The sequence below is a fragment of the Siphateles boraxobius genome, unplaced genomic scaffold (assembly GCF_051911475.1).
Source record: "Siphateles boraxobius isolate OS27281-9 unplaced genomic scaffold, OSU_SipBor_1 65, whole genome shotgun sequence".
NCBI lineage: Eukaryota > Metazoa > Chordata > Actinopteri > Cypriniformes > Leuciscidae > Siphateles > Siphateles boraxobius.
This window is the reverse complement of record NW_027509192.1, coordinates 2,527,771-2,550,000: the sequence shown is the minus strand read 5'-3', so window position 1 is coordinate 2,550,000 and position 22,230 is coordinate 2,527,771. Positions and strand designations below refer to the sequence as shown.

Sequence of the window (22,230 nt, the reverse complement as noted above, 5' to 3'; positions counted from 1 at the left end):
TGCTATTAAATCAGACAGACTACATTGCACAGTGCCTTAAATTTTTAAGTTGGCTGCATAAGTCATTTTAACTCAGGTAACACTTTATTTTACAGTGTCCTTGATACATTTGTTACATGTACTTGCCATAGCAATAACTGTAAATTATGCATCATTACATGCAACTAACCCTCAACCAAATCCTAATCCTACCCTAACCCTATAGTCAGTACATGTAGTTAATTATTATTACTCAGTACTTAAATACATAATTACACCTTAAAATAAAGTGTGACCCTTTTTTTAAGGTGACAGTTACATTGTACTTGTACATTATAAATTAACTACATGTTCTTGTTAGAGTTACGGTTAGGGTTTGGTTTTGGGTTAGTTACTTGTAATGATGCATAATTTACAGTTATTACTAAAGTAAGTATGTAGTAACTTGTAACTATGTCACCTTAAAATAAAGTGTTACCAAATAATTTTCATGAGTTTAAGTAATGGAAAACATATGTTGCCATGACATATTGGTCATGGTAATGAAAATAATGGGCAAAAAATCATATTCAAGTAAGGATTTGAACTCTTTGCAATGACAGAGGAAAGATCAGAGGAAATAACTAGGCCTACTTATATAACATTTATACTATTTTTATCCTATATCTAGAGAGAATAGCTTAAACAGATAATGGCGAAATGAAAATTTTAAAGTGCAGGTTCAGTTACGGGATAGAATATATTATTAGCTTAGTGTGAAAAGTGGAAAGTCCCCACTATTACAGAAAAACAAATATGTTTGTGTGAATTGTCAGATTGGTCTCTCTGATCAAACACACCAGCACTTTTTCTTACAGACCAGAGGAATTCCTGCACACACAAACACATGCATTTACAGGCATAAAGGTTCAGTTGTCAGAGTTGAAATCGCTCCACATCGACAGTAATGAGGTGATTTATGTGAGCAATCGGTATCTGAATGAAGTGTTTCACGCAACGACGAGTTGATAGAAATCAGGAATTGACCTCATGCTAACAGTAAAAGGCTTGTGTTGTTCGAGGTGTTCCCCACACGACGATAGTCAATATTTACACAAACGTTCTGTAACACAACTGTGTTTGAGCACAGCTCCTTTAAATGCTTCATGAAATCAAAATCAGCACAATTTATTTTCTTAATCAAGGTTTCTGGTATTATTGTGCGCAAATCATTAGTGCATGTCATTCTAAAAGAACAAAAATTGCTTTCATAATCTTCAACCAAATCATAGTAATCTTCTCCATCTCAGAAACTGACGTCTTTTAACACAAGTCCACTTGAAGAAGGAAAGTAATATAAACTTTGTGAAAAAACAAAAGTAATTCTCGTCAATTTTTTATATTTTTTTTTGTGCCAGTTTCATAGTCAACCGGAAGAAAACTGGTAGTGTGATAACTAAGAAAAGCAGTTGCAAACCTCTCCTCAACAAGCATCACAATTTGAGGTAATGCATCACTTTAAGGCACACTATGCAGGAATTCCGTTTTTGTCAAACAGCGCCCCCTAGAGTCGATGTAGAGTACTTGAATTTAACGTTACTATCGTAAATACCACTCACGCAGAGCGTCTCTGCACTCACGGCCTCTGAACTTTATAATAAAGTAGCCTACCGCGTTTGATGGCTTATGACGTTTTTACATGATTGCAGCTAAATTAAGTAAATAGCCAATAGCCAAGGCCTATTGTATAATTTCATTTGTGTTTTTTGAGTGTAATGTAAACATTACAAAATGCCAGATGACATCAATACAGTTACATGTACGTCGCATTATTTCATAACAATGTCCGTTATGATGTCGTTAGATTATAATCATCGACATGATTATTGCAATTTATGCAATAGTTTGCATATTGCATCATTTACACTATTTACAACGTGTAGGCTTATTTATGTCCTGATAATTATGTGAGATATTGACAACTGTTCTCATGATAATCGCAGGAATCAACTTTAACAGTGAAAGTCTGAGCGAGTGGGACTCTTGTCTGGTTCCTCGCGCTGTCAGATTCTCGTTTCCTTTTTCTAGACTCTTCCGACCGCGCTTTCTTCGTTTTTTTCGCCATTCTGAAAACGCGGGTCCGATGTTTACTCGTGTCTGACTCCTCGCTCGGTCAGTCTGCCGTTTCCTCTTTCTCTGTTCCTCCGACAATGCTTTCCAAGCTTTCTGCTTCTTATATGCCGGCTTAGCCATGACGATAGTGTGAAAAAGAGACAGCCACCATTTAACTCGAAAAAAGTCATATAAACATTCCAATAACTCCAAACCTGTTCAGTTAAGCTAAAAAAAACTGCATAGTGTCCCTTTAAAGCTGCTTTGAAACAATTTGTATTGTACACAGTGCTATATAAATAAAGATGGCTGGACTTTATGCATGTCTGCAGCACAACGGGATGTGTAATGTGCCCTAATTTTAATACTTAGGATTAGGGGAGTGCATATACTTAAGTATATAGTAATTGCTTTAGGTTTCTTTAGCAAATACCATTAATATTATCATATCATAGTTTTCAAATCTTAATGATTATTTTTGGACAAAATGGATGTTAAATGCATTATAAATGTTGTCTTTTGCGAGGAAAATATATTGTCACTCAACTTTTGCTCCGTCTGAAAACTGCAGAGTTAAAGGAAGTGTGTGAGGTTTGCTCCCATGGGACGGTGTTTCGATGCAGCGACAGGTCACGAGTCATGTTTCAAGGTCACAAAGAAGCATCCAGGCAAAAGGAGTTCAAGAACTCAGTTCACAGACTGTGAGATCTCAGTGAGCTCAAATGAGCTTAAAATGAGATCCACATCTGGGTGTTCGTAAGGCTTAGCATCTTAATTCCGGGTTCTGTCCCTTTTTTACTCCTCACAGTGCTGCATCCCAATTCACATACTTCCATATTATATAGTATGAGAAAAACAAAATGTGACAAAAGAAGTATGTCTGAATTGACAGTACTCATAAAAGAGCAGGCAAAAAGTACCCAGATGATCTACTACTACTACTGCGAGATTCTGAAGTGTGCATTTGATGGACACTTTATTATCCCATGAGGCCGCGGGAGAGGATTTGTGAATGGAAGTGACACAACTGACGCTGGTAGGTCACATGACAGTGACAACATTGTGAATGTAGTATATCTGAATTACTTTCAAAATGCACACATTCATACTAGAATGACATTTTTTAGTAATTACTTATTCAAAATAAGTACCTAGTCAAGAGAGTATGCGATTTGGGACGCAGCCAATGTCTCCCTTTTGCAGGCTGGTGAGTGACATCATGCCGACGGGGCAGTTTCTCGCACTGCTGCGGTGAATCTAACGTCAGCTTCTAAAAATTCTGCGGGGAGCAACTGAAAGTGCTATGTGTACGCTAGGGAAAATAATTCAGCATGTTCCCTCGTTCTCTGGACATGAGCTTCTGCAAACCAAACATGGGCCTCAGCTCCTGTGGAGCGCAATAACAGTCGTTTATGACGTCTGCACATTAAGACACATTTTCTGGGGCATTTTATTCACTGAGTGGAGAGAGAGAAGAAAAAGATTGTAATAGAATTGTGAGGAGTTTTTCCCTCACCTTTTACCTTCCCCCACTTCCTGTTCAGCGGCAGAATCCAGACCTCTGACCTTTAAGATCACACACATGGTTTTGGCACAAAAGTGCATTTCTGGTTTAAGATGGTCTTATTATGCAAGATTCATCAGTGCATGTATTTAGAAAAATATGTCTTTGTAAACTTTCATCAAGATATAATAACTTTCCCTGCTTTTAAAATGACTTTTCTTTTACTTCATCATGGCCACTTGAGTCCACTTATTAGCATTCTTGCACCAAAAATGCCTGTAATTTAGTTTTCATGACCACTTTTCTCACTCTCACTACTGTTAGAATGAATTAAACAGAGTTTTTTTGTTACTGTACCTTTAAAATATGTAAATAATATATATGTAAATGACCTCTGTTATGAACATTTCACATGTGACCACCACCAAGTTGTTAAATACTATCAATAGGATCATATGTTTTAAGTAACTTATACAGACCACGTGAACGTTAGAGTATTTCCTCACAATCTTCATTTTGTAATGAAGAACAAGTTAATTCTTATTTAGCATGAAATGACTCCTTTAAGTATTTGTTCTTTTACAGTATAAACACCTTTCAGTGTTTTACTTCTCACAAGAAACTCAGACAGAAGAAAAGACTCTTCTCAGCCTCCTATAATCACTTTTGTCTTTCTGTTTGTGTTGAGTGTATTTTAGGCACATCTGCAATTACGCTTCTTGTTCAAGCACAGAGTGGTGATTTCTCAGGCAGTTCTGGCTCGCGTGTGTGTGAGAATGTGAGCACGCTGTTTGTATTTAAAGGTTGAGATGGTTTAATTAATATCAGTGTCAGCAGCGTGCTGTGTAAACTGTGCTGTAATTCCCTCTGAGCATGTGTTTGAGAAGAGGGTTAGTCTGAAACTCTTCAGTTCAGCTCATGGAATAATCTCTGATGTCGTCCAAACAGCACTTTTATACCTTCAAGTCCTCTGTAAGGAAAACTACTCCCAGAATGCCAAGTTTAATGGGGCCAAATCATTAAAAAATAGATTTAAAAAAAGGATGTAGTATATACCATAGACATATACGCTCTTATGTTCTAATATATGCTCTTACATTATTAGTGGATATTAATTAGGGTATTTTCTGCTGGTTACATCATTAAGCCAATAGGTGGTGACAAGTGACTCTTTATGTATGAGACATTTACTCAATCATTCGTTCAAAACACTGATTCATTCAAGAACAAAACTCTTGGCTGTATGGCTTTTTCCGAAATCGCCACTTTACCCTTAAAAAGGTCACTATTTGAGGGGAAAGCCATTTGTAGTGGTGTCTGAAACCACAGTGGATGTTATCGAGTGCACTCATTCAATCCCACAATGCATCGCAACGGCTAGCAAATACCCATAATGCACAGTGAGGGTCGCGCCGAATTAATTCCCGCGTCTCGCCAGAAGATGGCGCCTGCAGTTGAATCATCCATACAGCTGCAGCATAATATCATAAAGGTATAAATTCCTATTTTAAATGATTAATAAATTGTTTAATTAAGGTTTATTGAGTTCAAGATAAAGCTTTTCATCGTACTATTGGATCTGACTATTCGTACTATTCATTATTTCTGGAGCTGAAGTTTTTTAAACAGCAAACACAAACTATGCAAAAGTGGTAGCCCTTCCGACGCATTCAGTGTCTGAATTTGCTCTTTCTTTTTCATTCACTCATTCAAATGCAGTAACGTAGGGAATAGTGAATGAGGGTATAGGGAGTGATTTCAGACACAGTCTGTTGTAAGTTGTAAGTTATATATTGTTAAGTCTGTTGTATGCAAGTTATTGAAACATTCACTCAACCGATTTGTTCAAACGCTGATTCATTCAGTAATAAAACAATTAACTGTCTTAAATAAACTCTTGTTTATTTAACTGGGTCTGTGTTACAGAAACATCCTATTTCAGAAGATAGGACACTTCCTAAATAAAAAACGAATTTTAAGTTTTTATTTGCTGAAAACCTTCTCTTCAGCAATATAGCACATGTTCATGTATATTCAAATATGGCATGCGTGATGCGTCTTGATGTACTTATTAGGTTATTAGCTCAAATGAAAACATGCGGAGGAAATGGAAGGATGAAGTAATAATACTGTATTACATGCTTTTTCTATCTTTTGAAGGATGTGTTGCTCAGAATAAGTTATGAAGCATTGCTATTTTTATAATGTATATAGCTTTTTGAGGAGGAGGGGGGGGGGGGTCAAATCATAGGCCTGCATGTTTACTTATGTATCATCATCCTCATTTTCTTGTAAAATAATATCCTCTCAGAATATCTTGCCAGACTTTGATCAACCCAGAGGCTGTTTTTGATCTGCCATAGCAACAGTGATTCCCACAAAAAGCTCAGTCTATATAGAGAGACTCCAGTAAAACACAGCTTTAAGATTGATGTAATTACAACCATCTTTCTCTCACACACACACACACACACACACACACACACACACACACACACACACACACACACACACACACACACACACACACACACACACACACACAGACACACACACAGCTACTACACAACCAGTGGAACAACTCATCAGCAAAACCGCTATTTATGTACTGTTTAATCTTACCGGCAGCTCGGCGGTTTGTTTTAGGAAATACAATGGTCACTCGGTGTTACCATAGAGACAACTCGTGAAAAGACGTTTGCCGTGTTTTCAGATGTGCTCTTAAAAAATTATATTTTAGATTAATTATGTGTGTTTATTAGAGTAGTAATGCAAACAGAACTCAACTCAGTGACTTATTTTCTTCAAAAGTGACCTGTACTCTTCTTCTTTTTTGTAGTTGTGTAAATGTAATTTGTGGATGAAAGCTCAGGTGAAAGTTCAGACAGTTATATTATAATAGCAGGTGTATGGATCGAGTCCAGGGCCCGATTTACTGGCCCAGAGCTCATCTGCGGAGAGATCTGTTTATTCCCCATGACTGCAGCCCTGGACAACAAATCATTCGCGAGGCAAATGAGCGAGCGAGTTTAAGGTCACCTTCAGAGAGGTTTAGTCTCTGGACAGAATATAAAAAACATGCTTCATTATGGATTATTTTAGTCTGGTTCCTCTGCCTGTGATCTGCACATCTCTTGTTTGGCCGATAGGTTGCTTCCGCTGGTTTCAGTTGTTTCTGCTTCCGTGAGAATGTTCCAGACATCTGACAGGGTTTTGAGGAACTAGGGTGCGTCTGATTCATTCACAGGATGGGGAGACAGAGACCCACTCAGTTCCCTTTGAGCACTAAAAATACAGACTGCAGCGGCCCTCGCAACAGCGCCATCTGCCCTGGCAGACGTCCAGGGGCATACACACACACACACAAACACACAGTTTCCCAGGGCGAAGGATGCAAGAGCAATAGCAACATCATATGATTAAGCTAGTGTGACTTAGAAAGTCACATCAAAGAGCTGGACTGCAAGCCAGTTCATTTACTTTCTGTGCTACACTATATGCAAGGTTAGGTTGAATGCATCCCAAATCGTAGTGTTAGTATTATTTCCAGGGCATTTTTGTGTGCATCCATCATGCATGCTTTTTCAGTGGCCTTGGCTCGCATTTAATTTTTCCCATATCATACGGATCTATAAAAAAGTCTTTGTTTTCAAGTTATCAAACAGCTATGATATGGATCACAACATTACACACTTTTGATTTGAAGCAAAAAATTATTAGAAAACATGACAAAAGACAAAGGTATTAGTCTAAGTACTTAACAGCCTTATATGACAGAAAGTTCTGTTATCGTTTACTCGCCCTCATGTTGTTCCAAACCTTGGAACAGAGTTTCTTTCTTCTGTTGAACACAAAAGAAGAGATTTTAAAGAATGCTGGTAACCAGAAAGTTGAAGTTAGATATTGACTTCCAGTATTTTATTCCCACTATGGAAGTCAATGGCTACCGTCAACCGTTTGATTATCAACATTCTTTAAAATATCTTCTTTTGTGTTCAACAGAAGAAAGAAACTCATACAGGTTTGGAACAACTTGAGAAGTGATGACAACATTTTCATTTTTGGGTTAACAACCCCTTTAATGTGGGAAAGCACTACAATCCCATAAAGAACTGCGATTGACATTATTGAAGTAAAATAAAATAAGAAATTCACATTTCACATTTAATCATTTAGCTGACGCTTTTATCCAAAGCGACTTACAATTGCTATGTCAGAGGTCGCACGCCTCTGGAGCAACTATGGGTTAAGTGTCTTGCTCAGGGACACAATGGTGTCTCACAGTGGATTCGAACCCGGGTCTCTCACACCAAAGGCATGTGTCTTATCCATTGCGCCATCACCACCCCAAATATAATATTATTCATTTACAATATAGAGAAACAATATATTTTAGGTTTATAGCAATATATGCATTCAAATATTGTAAGTTTGATTCATGATTTGCTTGTAACTTCAAGTATGTCCAATACTAGCATTCGGACTTACCACATACACAGAAGTATGTACTTTACCATCATCGATGAAGTATGTATTTTAATGTCATAGTTGAAACATAAATGTAGCCCACATAGGACATGTGCATGAACACATCTTATTGGTAATCTGAAATATTGCTAGAATTGGACAATCAAAGTGGGCATTACGTAGAATGGAGGTGAAAAAGTGAAACAAGTGATTGCTATGATATACAAAGACAAAAGTCTTAATAAAGTTAAAAGGATCAATTCTGATTTCATATTGGTTTTCTAAGTGGATTTATTTTTCCACCAATGCCAATTAGATTTAGTAATTCCAGTTTGGCACACATAGATTCCATGTTTCTGTCCGAATCTGCCTCCATCACTCTCGATTTTTCCGTTCTGGGTTTTCTTTTGAAACAGTGTTCCCCTCTTTAAAATAACTGGTGTGTAAAAAACAGATGTGCCGTTTGCATTCAACTGATGGAGTTTCATAATCAACTAACCAACAGAATAATGATGCTCATTCACAAACAAAAGCTTTTTTTAGCACGCAATGAGACGTGACTGGCCTATAAAGACGAGAGCTGAGCTGAGTGTTGGTTAAATGTATGGTGCACGTTGAATCCTGAAATAGTTGGGGGTCTTCAACACATGTGTCCCATTAAGAATCCCCTCAAAGAGCTATAATGAGTTCCAGATTCATACGTCCTGGCTGTGGCCCTTGTGTCTCTTCTGGTCTGAGCATGCTCAGTGTGCACTGGCGGCAGATTGAACCTCAGGGTCCTTGGGCTCCAGTTGCCCATTCTCTGTCCCGTGTGCGCCGTGAATATTCCAACAAAAACAGATCTGATGATCGTAAAGCTGAGGGAAATATTCCCAGCTAATTCCATGTATTCTCTCTCTGGCCCGTGCATATGTCCTGTGTGTTTCAAAGGTCGTTGAGCACTGATATAAACTAAAGCAGACTAAATGGCTTCAGATAAATGGAGCTTCGTTCAAATTCATCTCGCTTCTTTGGGTTCCTCTGCTTTATATGCTATCCGAGGGTCTCAGATCTGTGTGGACAGTCTTATGTTTGCTTGGATCTAAATGTTACAACCTTTTCAGCATTATAGATTATTGTATGAGAGATCATATAAGCCTCAGTGTTTTGCTCTGCCTCCTGTTGTGTTTGGCTCTTTCGGAGAGATTTATGTGTTTGTTTTTTGGAGTGCATTGACTGAATGTATATTGGGCTTATCTTTGCTGAACTTTGAAGATCTCTGACGCTTTTGATGCATCACTCACTCAAATGAGTGCAAATCAGTGTTTCGATTACTCTAAAAAGGGTCTTCTAGACGTGTGGCATGCACATTAAAATGGTTTTCTCCCAAATGCACATTCAGTTCACTGTAAGATTATGTATGCTGAGTATTAAGTGCTGTTCTCTCAAATAAATAATTTTTCCTTTGTTCATGAACACAGAGGAACAAATAGAAACAAAACTGGGCTGGTGGCCATGACTTAGGAGTTAGCGCTTAGCCATTAGCTAACGATACTAATTTTTGCTGAATGATTTCAGATGCTGCCTTCTCTGTTAAGGAAAAATTTACTTTTTAGAAAAATTGTCATTATTTACTCGCCCCCATGTCATTCCAAAACCCAGACTTTCTTTCTTATGTGGAACAACATTTTTGGAAGGATGTACTGATATTCCATGCAATTACAATTAATGGGTACTCCAACTCCAACAGGATTGAAAAGAACCATGACCATAGTCCAGATGATTGTATTCCAAGTATTCTGAAGTCAATAGCTTTGTTTGAGGAACAAACTGACATTTAAGTCACTAATTTACTGATCTTTCTTTCCAGAGAGCTGTTATTTGCTATGTTTGAATAAATTTATAGAGTTCAAGTAAAAGAGTGAGTTAACTCAAGATTCAGATACCTGACTGAATCGTTCAGACTGGTTTGTGAACCTGATCAAATGATTCATTCAAAAAGTGTGAGTAAATGTTGACAGATTGTTTTTATTTTTGGGTGAACTATTCCTTTAATACAAATTAAAGTATCATTATGATGTTTCTGAAGTATTTTTTACCTTAATTTTAACATTGTGAATTTGGTCAGTACTTGCTACTACTTTCTTTAAAGGGATAATTCACCCAAAAAGGAAAATTCTGTCATCATTTACTCACCTTGATGTTATTCCAACCCCGTATGAATTTCTTTCTTATGCTGAACACAAAAGAAGATATTTTGAAGAATATGGGTAACCAAACAGTTGATGGGCCCAAAAAAATACTATAGAAGTCAATGGGGCTTATCAACTGTTTTGTACTGAAATTCTTTCAAATATCTTCTTTTGTGTTCAGCAGAAGAAAGGAATTTATAAAGGTTTGGAACAACTTGAGGGTGAGTACATGATGACAGTATTTTCATTTTGGGGATAATTCTCCCTTTAAAACATTAATAAGTTTATATGTGATGTTTTTGTTGTAACAATAGTATTTTGGTGGACACTAATATTATCATGGTACATTTTTATCAAGGAGAGGAAAAAAACTTGTAAATTATCTGGGATAAGGGAATTAAATGAGTCATAAATTCTCCCGACCCTCTACCAAGACGTTTGACCATAGTTCCTGTGAGAATGTTCCATTTCTGGATCCTTCCCAAAATTCCATGGAGGGGTTTTCCAATGAGTCTGGTCATATAATGTAACAGTTGCGTGGACTCTGTTGATTTGGCCCCTGAAAACCTCTTCAGAAGAACCAGGGAACTCCTTGACATACGGCCCAGGAGTGATGCATGTATGATTTAATAAAGGAGTGAAAGCAATAGAGAAAAAAATCTAATTTGCAGTCCAAGGCAGGTGGCTACATTAGCATACAGCTGAACATTGCCACACTAAGCTCTGGGAATCCTGCAGTAAAGCAGTTATATAAACATTCTCATGGGGCCAAAGCTGGAAATCTTCAGAACAGTGTATTTTCTACACAACAGCTGACAAGACTGCTGGAAAAGTTTTCAATTCAAACTTCCATCTGCTGTGTGTCTTCTCACTTTCACATTCACACATTAATGGTGCACGTCATCATTAAAATATTTTTTTTTTAAAACACTTTCTCCTCCTGTGTTTGCAGCTTCCTATTTTGGCGACAGCTACTGTCGAATAGATGCCATTCAAGACCTGTCAAGTTTTCAAGTGTCGCTCCAATTTAAAACAGGCAGACGTAGCGGCCTGCTCCTACTGGCGGCGGGACACCAAGATTACCTCTTTTTGGAGCTCTACAATGGAAGATTACAGGTGATAACATTTTGGGTTCAAATCCTTGAAGGGTTGATTTAAAAATGTTTCGAACAACAACAGCTGCTCATGTCACCTCAAATAACCTCATTAAGATGACTTCTAGCTTTCTTGCTGTAATTCACTGTCGGTCTGAATGCTCTTTATGTGTTAAATTGCTTTGGATAAAAGTGCCTTGTAAACTTTCTACTTATGCACTAAAGAGAGAGATTGGATTTGGCGAAATCAAAAAGCACTGGGTGCAGTTCTTCAAACTGCAGATTATAACCCAGACTGACTACACAAATAAATACAAACTCCAATATTTTCTCATGGCCCTTCAAGACTTCAGGCCCCCTGAATGAGCCACACACTGAGAAAATCTCTTGTGAGTTTTTGAGAAGCAGCCATTTGGTTTGTGGTGAAGAGGTATGACTCACATTCGCTTCCAGCTCCGTTGTGACAGGATCGTCACAGTTTTTCAGCTCAACATGGAAAAAGCTTCCACAGCTAGAATGAGTTACTGGTTTGCTCTGAGATATTTATTCTTCATCTGTCGCCTCCCTAGAAAATGGTTCCCGCTCCGCACAGATAAACACAGACGCTCAAACTGCCTGCATTATGCTGCAATATGAAACGGTACCAAGACTATTTCCTCGGTGGCAGGATTTGTCATTAAAAACGCATTTCTACTGACATATTCAATTCATTCAGATTTACTTTTTTCATCTTTGGAGGCTGCAGATCTGAAATGAGATCTGTGATATTTTCCGTTTAAGTAGCTTCACAGTGTTTGAAATAGTGGACTCATCCAGCGAAGTCTGTATCAGATTTCACAATTGGATGCATGTATAATGCACTGTGAAAAATCATATTCTTAGTCAGTACCTTTGTCTTGTTTTGTAGTAAAAATGTATAAACAAGATAAATGTACATCCGAAAAAAAATTGCATAAGATATTAAGACAAGATTTATTGGCGGTGCAAAGAAACCTCAAACCGTTGAACGAACCCTATTCCTAACAAGTCCAAGTATTAACCTTTGAAGCGTGCAATTCCTCTGGCACATATTTGATACAGACATGAATGTTACTTTAAATGATACCCCTATAAACAAACCAGAACATCTTACAATTGCATTGCAATGCACTACAAAACACTATGAACAGCTTAGAAACTGCACAACAATGCAGTACTAAACACGCATAATACTCTAACATCATGGCAGCAACTTTTTCACAGGCAAGCACCATGTGCCTGTGAAAAAGACGTTTAATTCTTATTTTCAACGGCCACTTTTGCCTTCTAATAATTTGTTTCTGTGTGTCTCTTTACAGGCTAGGATTGACATGGGATCTGGAGAAAAGGTTTTGGCCTCCTCTATGGGTCTCCAGCTCAGTAACCTTCTGGACCATCATGTGTCTCTCATTCTGAAAGACTCAAAACTCACTATGGCTGTGGACAACCTGTACACAACCTTCATCCCGGTTGAGGATGCAGATGAGGACCTGAACATCGACCAAGGTGTGTTCCTTGGAGGTGTGAGAGACCTGGAAGTGGAGTACCTGAGCACAGCTATGCCCTTCCTGCGTGGCTGCATGAGCAGTGTTATGTTTGAATCTCATGACTTTGACATTCTGGCTTCAGTGAATCCAGTATGCTATGATACCAAGGAGACCTGCAGCAGCGAATTTGAGGCAGGGGACGGAGAAACCACCAGCTTTATCAGCCCGGACTCATTCATCTCTTTCCCTACTTGGACCAGACCTAGCTCAGGCTCCCGTAGCCTGGAGATGCTTATGAAGACGACCATTGAAGATGCTCTGTTGCTCTTCCACCCAGGACACCAGGCAGACTTCATTGCAATTGGAATGACAGAAGGGTACTTGAAAGGTGTAATCAACCTGGGAAGTGAGATGTATGTGCTGTCAAATGGGGAAGTGAAGGTAGATGACGATCAGTGGCACAGAGTAACAGTTCAGATTAACCCCAGTGTGTTTCAGATAAATGTGGACAGTGAACTGGTTTCACTGCCTCTTAATGAGTCGGAAAAGCTGGATCTAGTAGGAAACCTGTACCTGGGAGGCATTCAAGGGAAGATGAAGGATGTGTTTCAAGATGACTATTTGACTCGTGTGGAGGAGGAGTTCACAACTGAGTCCTTTATTGGATGTTTAGGAGAAATCAAGGTGAATCAGAAAGGCAGAAGCTTGCAGGATGCTCTGATAACTAAAGACATTCATGTGAAATGTGAAGGGGAATATGATTACTCCACTTATGGTGAGGAATTGGAGTCAACAACTTCACCTCCAGTAAGAGTAACATACATTAATGCCAATACTGATGTAAGACATTGTTTCCCTACTGTGGACTTACCAGATATGTTCCACAATATTTCCAAGCTCCTGGACATCACTCCTCTGCTAGTTCCTGAGGGAGGAGAGGCCTTTGTCGACATTGTAAACCTAAACCCAACATTTAACCTAAACGCTGCAGGTGTTCGCCAATCTCAGATCATCTTTACTCTGCTACAAAATCCTTGGTATGGACAGATTGATATGAACTCAAGAAACTCAAAGAAGTTTACCCTTCTGGATGTTGTTAACAAGAAAATCAAGTATCTCCACAATGGCAATGAAAAGTATGGAGATCAAATCCAGCTGGAGGTCATTGCACATGGAACAAATCTTCCTGAGTGCTTGAGTGTTGCACACCAATATGTGCTACCGGTAGAGATCCTGCCCGTCAATGATGTCCCTCAGCTCAGTGCAGGTGACATCTCAATCACAGCTAACGGGCGCACGCGTTTAAGCCCAAACCTCGTCAAAATCTCAGACTCAGACAATCGTTGTGATGAACTCAAGATCACAGTCACTTCGGACTCTACTTCTGCTGGATATCTGGAGAATGCTCAACAGCCAGGGTTTGGTCTAAGAGAGTTCACCTGTAGACAACTGAAAGAAGGAAATATCTACTACGTTCACAGGGGAGGAGAAGTGACTGGAGTTACCCTGCAAGTTTCGGATGGAGATTTGGTTAGCCAGTCAAGCACATTTAAGTTGCTCATCACCCAGCCACAGATTACTCTGGTCACAAATACTGGCCTTGTGATCAATCCGGATAGCAGTGCCCCTATTGGAATACAAAATCTGGCCATTTCTGCAACTCCAAAAACTGGAGATGTTGTTTATAATATCACTCAGGCACTTGAATTTGGAGAACTGCAGCTGATCTCAGACAATGGGCAACCAAAAACAGTCACACTATTTCATCAGTCTGATCTGGAGCAGAACCGACTGAAATACATTCCCAACCTAACAGCCGATCACAACAGCATAGAGACAGAGTTTATTCACTTCAATGCACAGCTCGGAAAGGTCATCCTCCCAGACAACACATTTATCATCAAGATCATGCCTGCCGTTGTAGGACTAGCTAAAATGGTTCCTTTGGAAGTTGAAAATGGGCAGCAAAAGGTCCTTAAGCCTGAGCAATTACAAGCTTTTGTGAGGATGGGCCAAACTAATTCAAGAACAGTCCAGTACATGATTCTGAAATGCCCAGCCCAGGGAGTCTTGATGATGCTTGATAAAGAGTTGTCTGAGGGCAATACCTTTACCCAACAAGACATTTTAGATGGTTTCATCAGTTACAGCCCTCGTGTCAGCAGAGATGCTGACTTTGAGGATCAGTTCCAGTTCAAATTAATTGCAAAGGATCAGTACTCCAGCGAATACACCTTTCCCATCAAAATCAAGGCTGATTCTAATGCTCCTGTCCTAACCAACGAGATACTTGTTGTGCTGGAAGGAAATGAAAACATCATAAGTAAAGAATATCTCTGGGTTCGAACTTCCACTTCAACAGACTTTGTTTTCAGAATAACAAAAGATCCCAAACATGGTCGTCTTATCAGAGACTCTCCACCGGGTCAGCAAAGATTTGAGGGTGCAATTCGGGTCTTTAGCAATGAGGATCTTTCTTTGAACAGGCTAATTTACAAACATGATGGAACAGAAACGAGCCATGACCAGTTTAACTTTCTGGTTTTTGATTCAAGAGGTGGTAATAGTGGGCAAGATGAGGGTCGTGAGGTTCTGAGGGGAGTTTTTAACATTGCAATACAGTCCAGGAATGACTATGTACCTCAAAGGATAATCCACAAACCTTTCAATGTTGTCAGAAATGGCCAGCGTTTATTAACCACTGATGACATTCTGTACAAAGACGATGACTCTGACTTTAATGACACCCAACTAGTTTATGCAAGAGAGGGAATTCTTTCAGGAAACATAGTCTCCTCAGTAGATGTAACACAACCTCTCTACCGCTTTACCCAGGCTGACCTGAGGGACAGGAAGGTTTTGTTTGTCCACCATGGGGCAGATCGTGAGCGATTCCAACTTCAAGTATCTGATGGTTTGCACAAGACCACAGCTGTACTTCAGGTGCAAGCAGGTGTCCCTTATTTACATCTAGCCAACAATACCATGGTGGTCATGGACCATGGTAGCACAAAGACGCTAAACACCAGTCTGTTAAGTGCAGAGACCAACATGGACATCAGAAGTGCAGCTGAGATCATTTATGAAGTGACTTCTGCCCCCAGTGATGGTAGGATTATAGTCAGTGGAATTGAATCTTCCACATTTACACAAGAGGACCTGACTAAGGGTGTGGTTTCCTACGAACACAACGACAGGAGCCTTAGCTCGAAAGATTCCTTTGCCTTCTCTGTGCAAGCCAAGGGTTGGTCCACAGAGGGCACTTTCAGGATTAAGATATTCAAGAAAGGTTACCTATCAGAGCCACTGGTTGTGTCGAACAATGTGATCATTGCGTATGAAAGGGAACATTCTGTTATTGACCAAACTCATCTGAAGGTAAGGCTCCCTTTCTTAAATGTATTTAAGAAAATTATTGATACATTTTCTTACCCTGTTGGCAATTTTTATTGACAAGATTTTTTTCAAAAAGAGGTTTAAGTTTAAGCCTTTGTAAACTGTTAGTAAAACTGTTCTTATACTTTGACCTCTCTATTGCCATCTGTGGTTGAAACATAAATTGCTAGTTTCTGCTCAATGTCTAAATCATTATTGTAGGCTTGCTACTTTACTCAAATTTTCCTAAATTCTTGGCTACTGCAAAAAAAGTACACTATCACCAAATTCAACTAAACAGTTTAAACAAAAAATGGTTTCACGAAAGTTTTAACTTGTGTTTCAGGAAAGAGAACATGAAAGTCTTATTTCTTGTCCATTCAAGTTGTTATCCAAAGGAAAAAAGCCTGAGCTTTCAATGTTTGGCCAATTTTAAAGAGCAAAGTACTGTATGTCTTTTACATTAATACATTAGAAGAGAAACATATTAATTTCACTTGTAAAATACATGACAAACACCTCGCATATTTAATAAATATTAAGATCAGTTTACAATGACTTCGAACAGTGCTTAATGATAATTTGTGTTCAACAGCTGTTGTATTACAGTTGTGGAAGGTTCCAGAAGAACCTTCTCCCAAAATCCCAGAAGAGCACTTCTCCCAAAATCCCTGAATGCTAGGCTCATAAATCTATCCAGGAGCTACTTTGCATTTATTTGCAAAATTTGTGTTTTAGAAACAGGGGGGGAGGGGGGGGGGAGGTTGTTGAGTCTCTGCAGTAGATATACTATATTGTTGAGGCTCCACTGAGTGTACTTTCAGTAATTACCCAAGTGTTGCCATAGAGGAAACAATCTCCACTCAGTTTCATTAGGACATTTGCGAGTGCCTGACATTGATTTATATCTTTGCTACTCTTTCTATAAGTATTTCTGGGATTTATCACATAAATATCATTTAATCACTTAAATAGTGGGTTTGGCATAGATCTCATTTATGATATCAGCTCAAGGTTTCTCCAATGTACCATTCAGAGCCATTTAATATATCAAAACAATTTATGTATTTTTACATTTTTTTAGTGTTAATATTGCCCTAAGATTTAAGCTGACCTTAAAGGGATAGCTCAGCCAAAAATGTAAAATCATCCTCATGTTGTTTCCATTTAACTTTCTTGTTCAACATAGTTTCCATATGTTAAAACATGGGACATCAAGTTAAGTCGCAGTTGACATCAGTGACATAAGATGTCATTTGTTTCATGACCTAACATTATTGAAATCAAACCTGGTGTCATGAATCTTGATGTACCATATTTGAAATGTATGCAAATATAAATTCTTCTACAGTTTGGATTTTGAATGACATGACGATGAGTAAATGAGGCTTTTCATTTTCAGGTGAACTCTTCTTATTAGTGAAGAATTTTACAATATGTTGTGAATGAAATATTATGCATGTCCTGATCATTATTATTAAAAGATACCTGACTGTCTGTAGGGATATGCAACATTTAAAAGCAGTTCTGTACTTGTTTGAAGGTCTTCTTTTTATCTTCTCAGGTGGATCAAACAGATATCCTGCCCAAAGAGATGGTGTACTCCATCAAAGACTTTCCACGGCTGGGTCATGTGGTCAAATTCAACAATGACTCGGACAGCACGGCATCACCCGTGCTTGACTATATTCAGTCCTTCACGCAGGAGGACATAAACCTGGACAGAATCCTTTACGTCTCCGCCTCCCTGCAGGGCCGGGACCACTTCACAGTCGACGTCAGTAATGGCTTCACCACCATAGAAGATCTAGAGGTGCAGGTGGACATTGTTCCACGTATCATACCCGTCCAGGTGGTCAACCTCACCGTGAGGGAGGGTGGATCTGTGGCGCTGACCCAAGACATTCTGAATATCACACACCCCTTCTACAGGTCCATTAACATCGAGTTTTCTATGGAGGAAGCACCTCAGCATGGAGATATCAAGTATCTGGATGAAGAAGACGGACTTGACACCTTCACCTGGGAGGACGTGAGTGCCAACACATACATGTTATTTATATAGAATTATAGTATTTATTAATATTTCATTATATTTCTATATAGCAGGACTTTTATGATCATTCGCGTGCGAGGGACCCCTATCCTAACATATTAAAGACACAAGGCAGCTATATATTTTCATGTATAAAATTCTTTTTTTTTTTATTAGGCTACATTATGTCATTGCATTTTTTTATTAACTGTAGTACTATACTGTTAGATGTAAGTTAGATGTATTTTATTCATTCATTTATTCTTATAAATAATACATTTGAATCAAATGTATTCATTTATTATTTATTTAAACCAAATTGCATTTATTTTAATGAATTTGTATTTAAATCAATTTATTTATTTACTAAGTTTAATCTTTTTAATTATTGTTTTTACATTTTTGCGCTGCTTTTCTTATTTGTATTTATTTAAATGAAGTTTTATTTATTTTAATCATTTATTTATTTATTTTAATCAATTTTTTTATTTATTTGTTTATTTATTTTTTGTTTAAATCAAATTGTGTATAAATTATTTATTTTAATCAGATGTTTTTTTTATTTAATCAGTTTATTTTAATCTAATATATCAATTTATTTTTATAAATTTTATTTATTTGTTTATTTAAATTTTTATCGTAAAACTTTATTTATTTGTTTATTTAAATTAATTTTATTTATATATAGGCCTATACATTTTTTATATTTTTTACACTGCTTTTCCCTAAACTTTTCCCCGGACCCCCTAACACTCCTTTGTGGCCCCAGTTTAAAAAGCCCTGCTATATAGCTTTAATTTGTTTTTATTTCAGTTTTAGTCGTTTTAGTACTTCAACACAGACACAAACTAAAAAAATTCAGTCATAATTTACCCATTCTAACTTTCTTTCTTCCATGGCACACAAAATGAGATGTTTTGCATAATGTTTATGCTGCTTTTTACCATACAATGAAAGCATATTGTGACCAGGCCATCTGAATTTCCAAAAAGGACATAAAATCTCCATAACAGCAAACCACAGGACTCATAATACTATATTCGACTATACTGATGCGACAAGACAGAAAATGCGCATAATATCTGCAGTGGAGAGCATCAATAAATTACTGAAATTTCCTCACATAAAGCTATATCGTGTGACTTCAGAAGACTTGAAATGATGTGTGAGAGTTGTAAAGACCCCTTTTATGGAGCTTCTGTGGACCTTGAAAGCCCCTGGTCACAATATGTTTTCATGGTTTGATCGAGCAGCTTGGAAATGGCTGTGAGTTTCACTGGAGAATGAAAGTCACGACATGAGGGAGAGCAGATGATGACAGAATTTTCACCTCTTCTTGTTTGTAGAGGAAACAGTGGGAACAACTAATGATGCTATAATTACAGGCTTATTTGTTTTGTTTGTTTGGACTTTGTGCCTGCAATGAGAGTTAATTCTTCTCACGATAAAAGAGCAGCACTGGAACCAGAGGAGCTGTCATTGGCTTTAATTAAAAGGGCGAGCAGCCTTGTGTAACGGTTTCTCGGAGACTACCAGGATCCCTGTGTAGCATTTTGCCATATCGTTGAGGAACAGTCATGCGTAAAATAGCAATTCTGCATCTTAATTACAAGCCGTTCACAGAATAACAGCTATTGTGGCGGACCTTGATCACGCTTGTCTGATGCTCGCTGTGTTTTAGAGGCTCAAAGAAACTACTTCTTTTTCTCCTGCTCTCTTTTAAGCCTCGTCAAAGCCCTTTTTTCCAGTGGGCCCCCTAAACTACTGTGCGTTATGATATCGAGAGGTCTTCTAGTGGAAAGAATGAGCAGGGAAAGACTGGCGGTAGAATGAGTGTGCTGTTGTTTGAGAGAGCGGTTAGACATTGCTCTTTTGACTGCCATTCCAACTTGATGGAAACTCTGACTTGCGCTTCCCTGCTGCCGCCGGCCAGAATAAACTAGCCCATATATCCCGCAAATAAAGCATTTACACTGCGCCGCCAGGCATGCTACATTGAGAGAACAGAGATCAGGTTAAGTCAGAAGCAATTCACCCTGAACAGATGAATTTACTGGATTAACTTTCAACTTCAAGCACATTCGGCACACCAATTTATTTGGATATTGTTGAAATAATTTTTAATGTAGTGTGTGAGAGATTAGCATCTACACTACAGGTTATAGCAGGAACATCGCTGGATTCGTTGAAATGATTCGTCATAATCACCCTGTGATAAACCTGCTAGTATGCTGCAAAAAAGTATTTTCTTACTCTGTATTTTTGTCTTGCTTTTCAGTAAAATATCTAAACATTCTTACATCATGATGTATTTACTTAAAAACCAAAATGACATCAGATATAAAGTACAAAATTAAGTGATAAGAAGAACAAATTTGAGCCAATGAGGTTTTCCCTTTCCCTTTTTCAAACCCCATTGGCAGATTTTACTATTCTATATATTTACAACTAATTTTGTTACATTTTTGATAGTAATTTTGTGTAACTAAATGTATCTTGATTTAAGAATATTTAGATATTTACACTGGAAAAATAATTTAAATGTATGCATTTATTTTAAATATATGCACAATGTGTATTATATCTAACTGATTATTAATGATAATTATTTAATGTATGTTTGATTAAATATGCTAATTATGTCTTTTTTTTAAAAAATTGCCTGGAATTTTTAGAGGCCGCTTTATAAAAATAAAAAAAGGTTTTATGACAGACAATATTGAAATAATTCAATCTAAACAGTGATTTGGGGTATAAATGTACGATTTGACTTTTTCTGTCAAAAACTAAGCGACTCAAAATGATAAAGCAAGTCACATATGCTTTTATTGTTATTGAAAACAGCAGCGTCGTTGACATTTTGAAGGTTTGAAGTTGAAAATAACGGAATTCAGCGATTGAAACGCAGCAGGACATGAGTGGTGTTCGATTGACAGATCTTCTGCAATGAACATAGCTCTCAGATCAGAGAGAGAAGGACAAGATAAGAGAGCGAGTGAGAGAGAGAGAGAGAGAGAGAGAGAGAGAGAGAGAGAGAGAGAGAGAGAGAGAGAGAGAGAGAGAGAGAGAGAGAGAGAGAGAGAGAGAGAGAGATATCACAGATGGAGGACAGATTGAATCTGAAGTTCAGAATCAATGTCTTGTGGTGGCTTTAGTCCAGCTGTCAGAATAACTTCATTGTGCGCAGCCGTTTCACTCTACATCTTAATACACAATGTCTTAACCGCTCTGGCTCTTGCAGTCCTGTGCTCTACGTTTCCTTTCTTCGGTTATGCAATGCTTTCTGTAACACAACTAATACAAACCATATGGAGCGAAACTACTGGGCAGGAATGGAACCAAAGCGGAATTGTTCCTAAATTAAACACGTATGCGTCATGCTCATTAGCGGCCGAATGTGGAGTTTCTTTATTCTGTGTTGTGGAGTCAGTGGCTGGTTTGAGTACCTGCGGTCACCGCTGCCACACCAGGGGACAGATTGTAATAATAGCTTTCGGTGCAGCATAGTAGAAAACATTCACAACGCACCCAGATGAAAACATCTCAAAACAGCTCAGGGCTTCAAAAAGAAAGAGAGAGGAAGAATATTAGCATCTCACCATGAGACAATCTGGAATACATTTCTCCTCTGCTACATACAGTCTTATGTAGATAGGCTAGTCACCAACAGTTATCAATTTCTTCAGAAATACAGCGATTTACAAACTAAGCAGCAAAGATTGAAACAGCTTTTCTTTGCTTCGTTCAGTCCTTTGGCCTTTTACTTGAATACTTTGATTTTAGATTTGACAACAAGTGGGAATTGTTTACTGTACTAAATCAAATGTATAGCCTGCTTAAAATCAAACTGACATTATAAAGGAATAGTTCACCCAAAAATGAAAGTTCTGTCACCATTTGCCAACCCTTATATCGTTCCAAACCTGTATGAGTTTTTTTCTTTCTTCTGTGGAGCATAAATTTAGCTATTTTGAAGAGTGTTGGTAACCAGACAGTTTCAGTTCCCATT

General features: G+C 38.0%; 1 protein-coding gene across 1 annotated transcript in view; it reads left to right on the top strand.

Moving 5' to 3' along the window:
• Positions 1–22,230, top strand: part of cspg4 (chondroitin sulfate proteoglycan 4) — a 61,191-nt gene that overhangs the window by 17,413 nt on the left and 21,548 nt on the right. Inside the window, exons 2-4 of the mRNA XM_077210179.1 lie at positions 11,165–11,328; positions 12,644–16,189; positions 17,751–18,218. Coding sequence (XP_077066294.1) covers positions 11,165–11,328; positions 12,644–16,189; positions 17,751–18,218 — 4,178 coding nt within the window. The remainder of the gene's footprint in view (positions 1–11,164; positions 11,329–12,643; positions 16,190–17,750; positions 18,219–22,230) is intronic.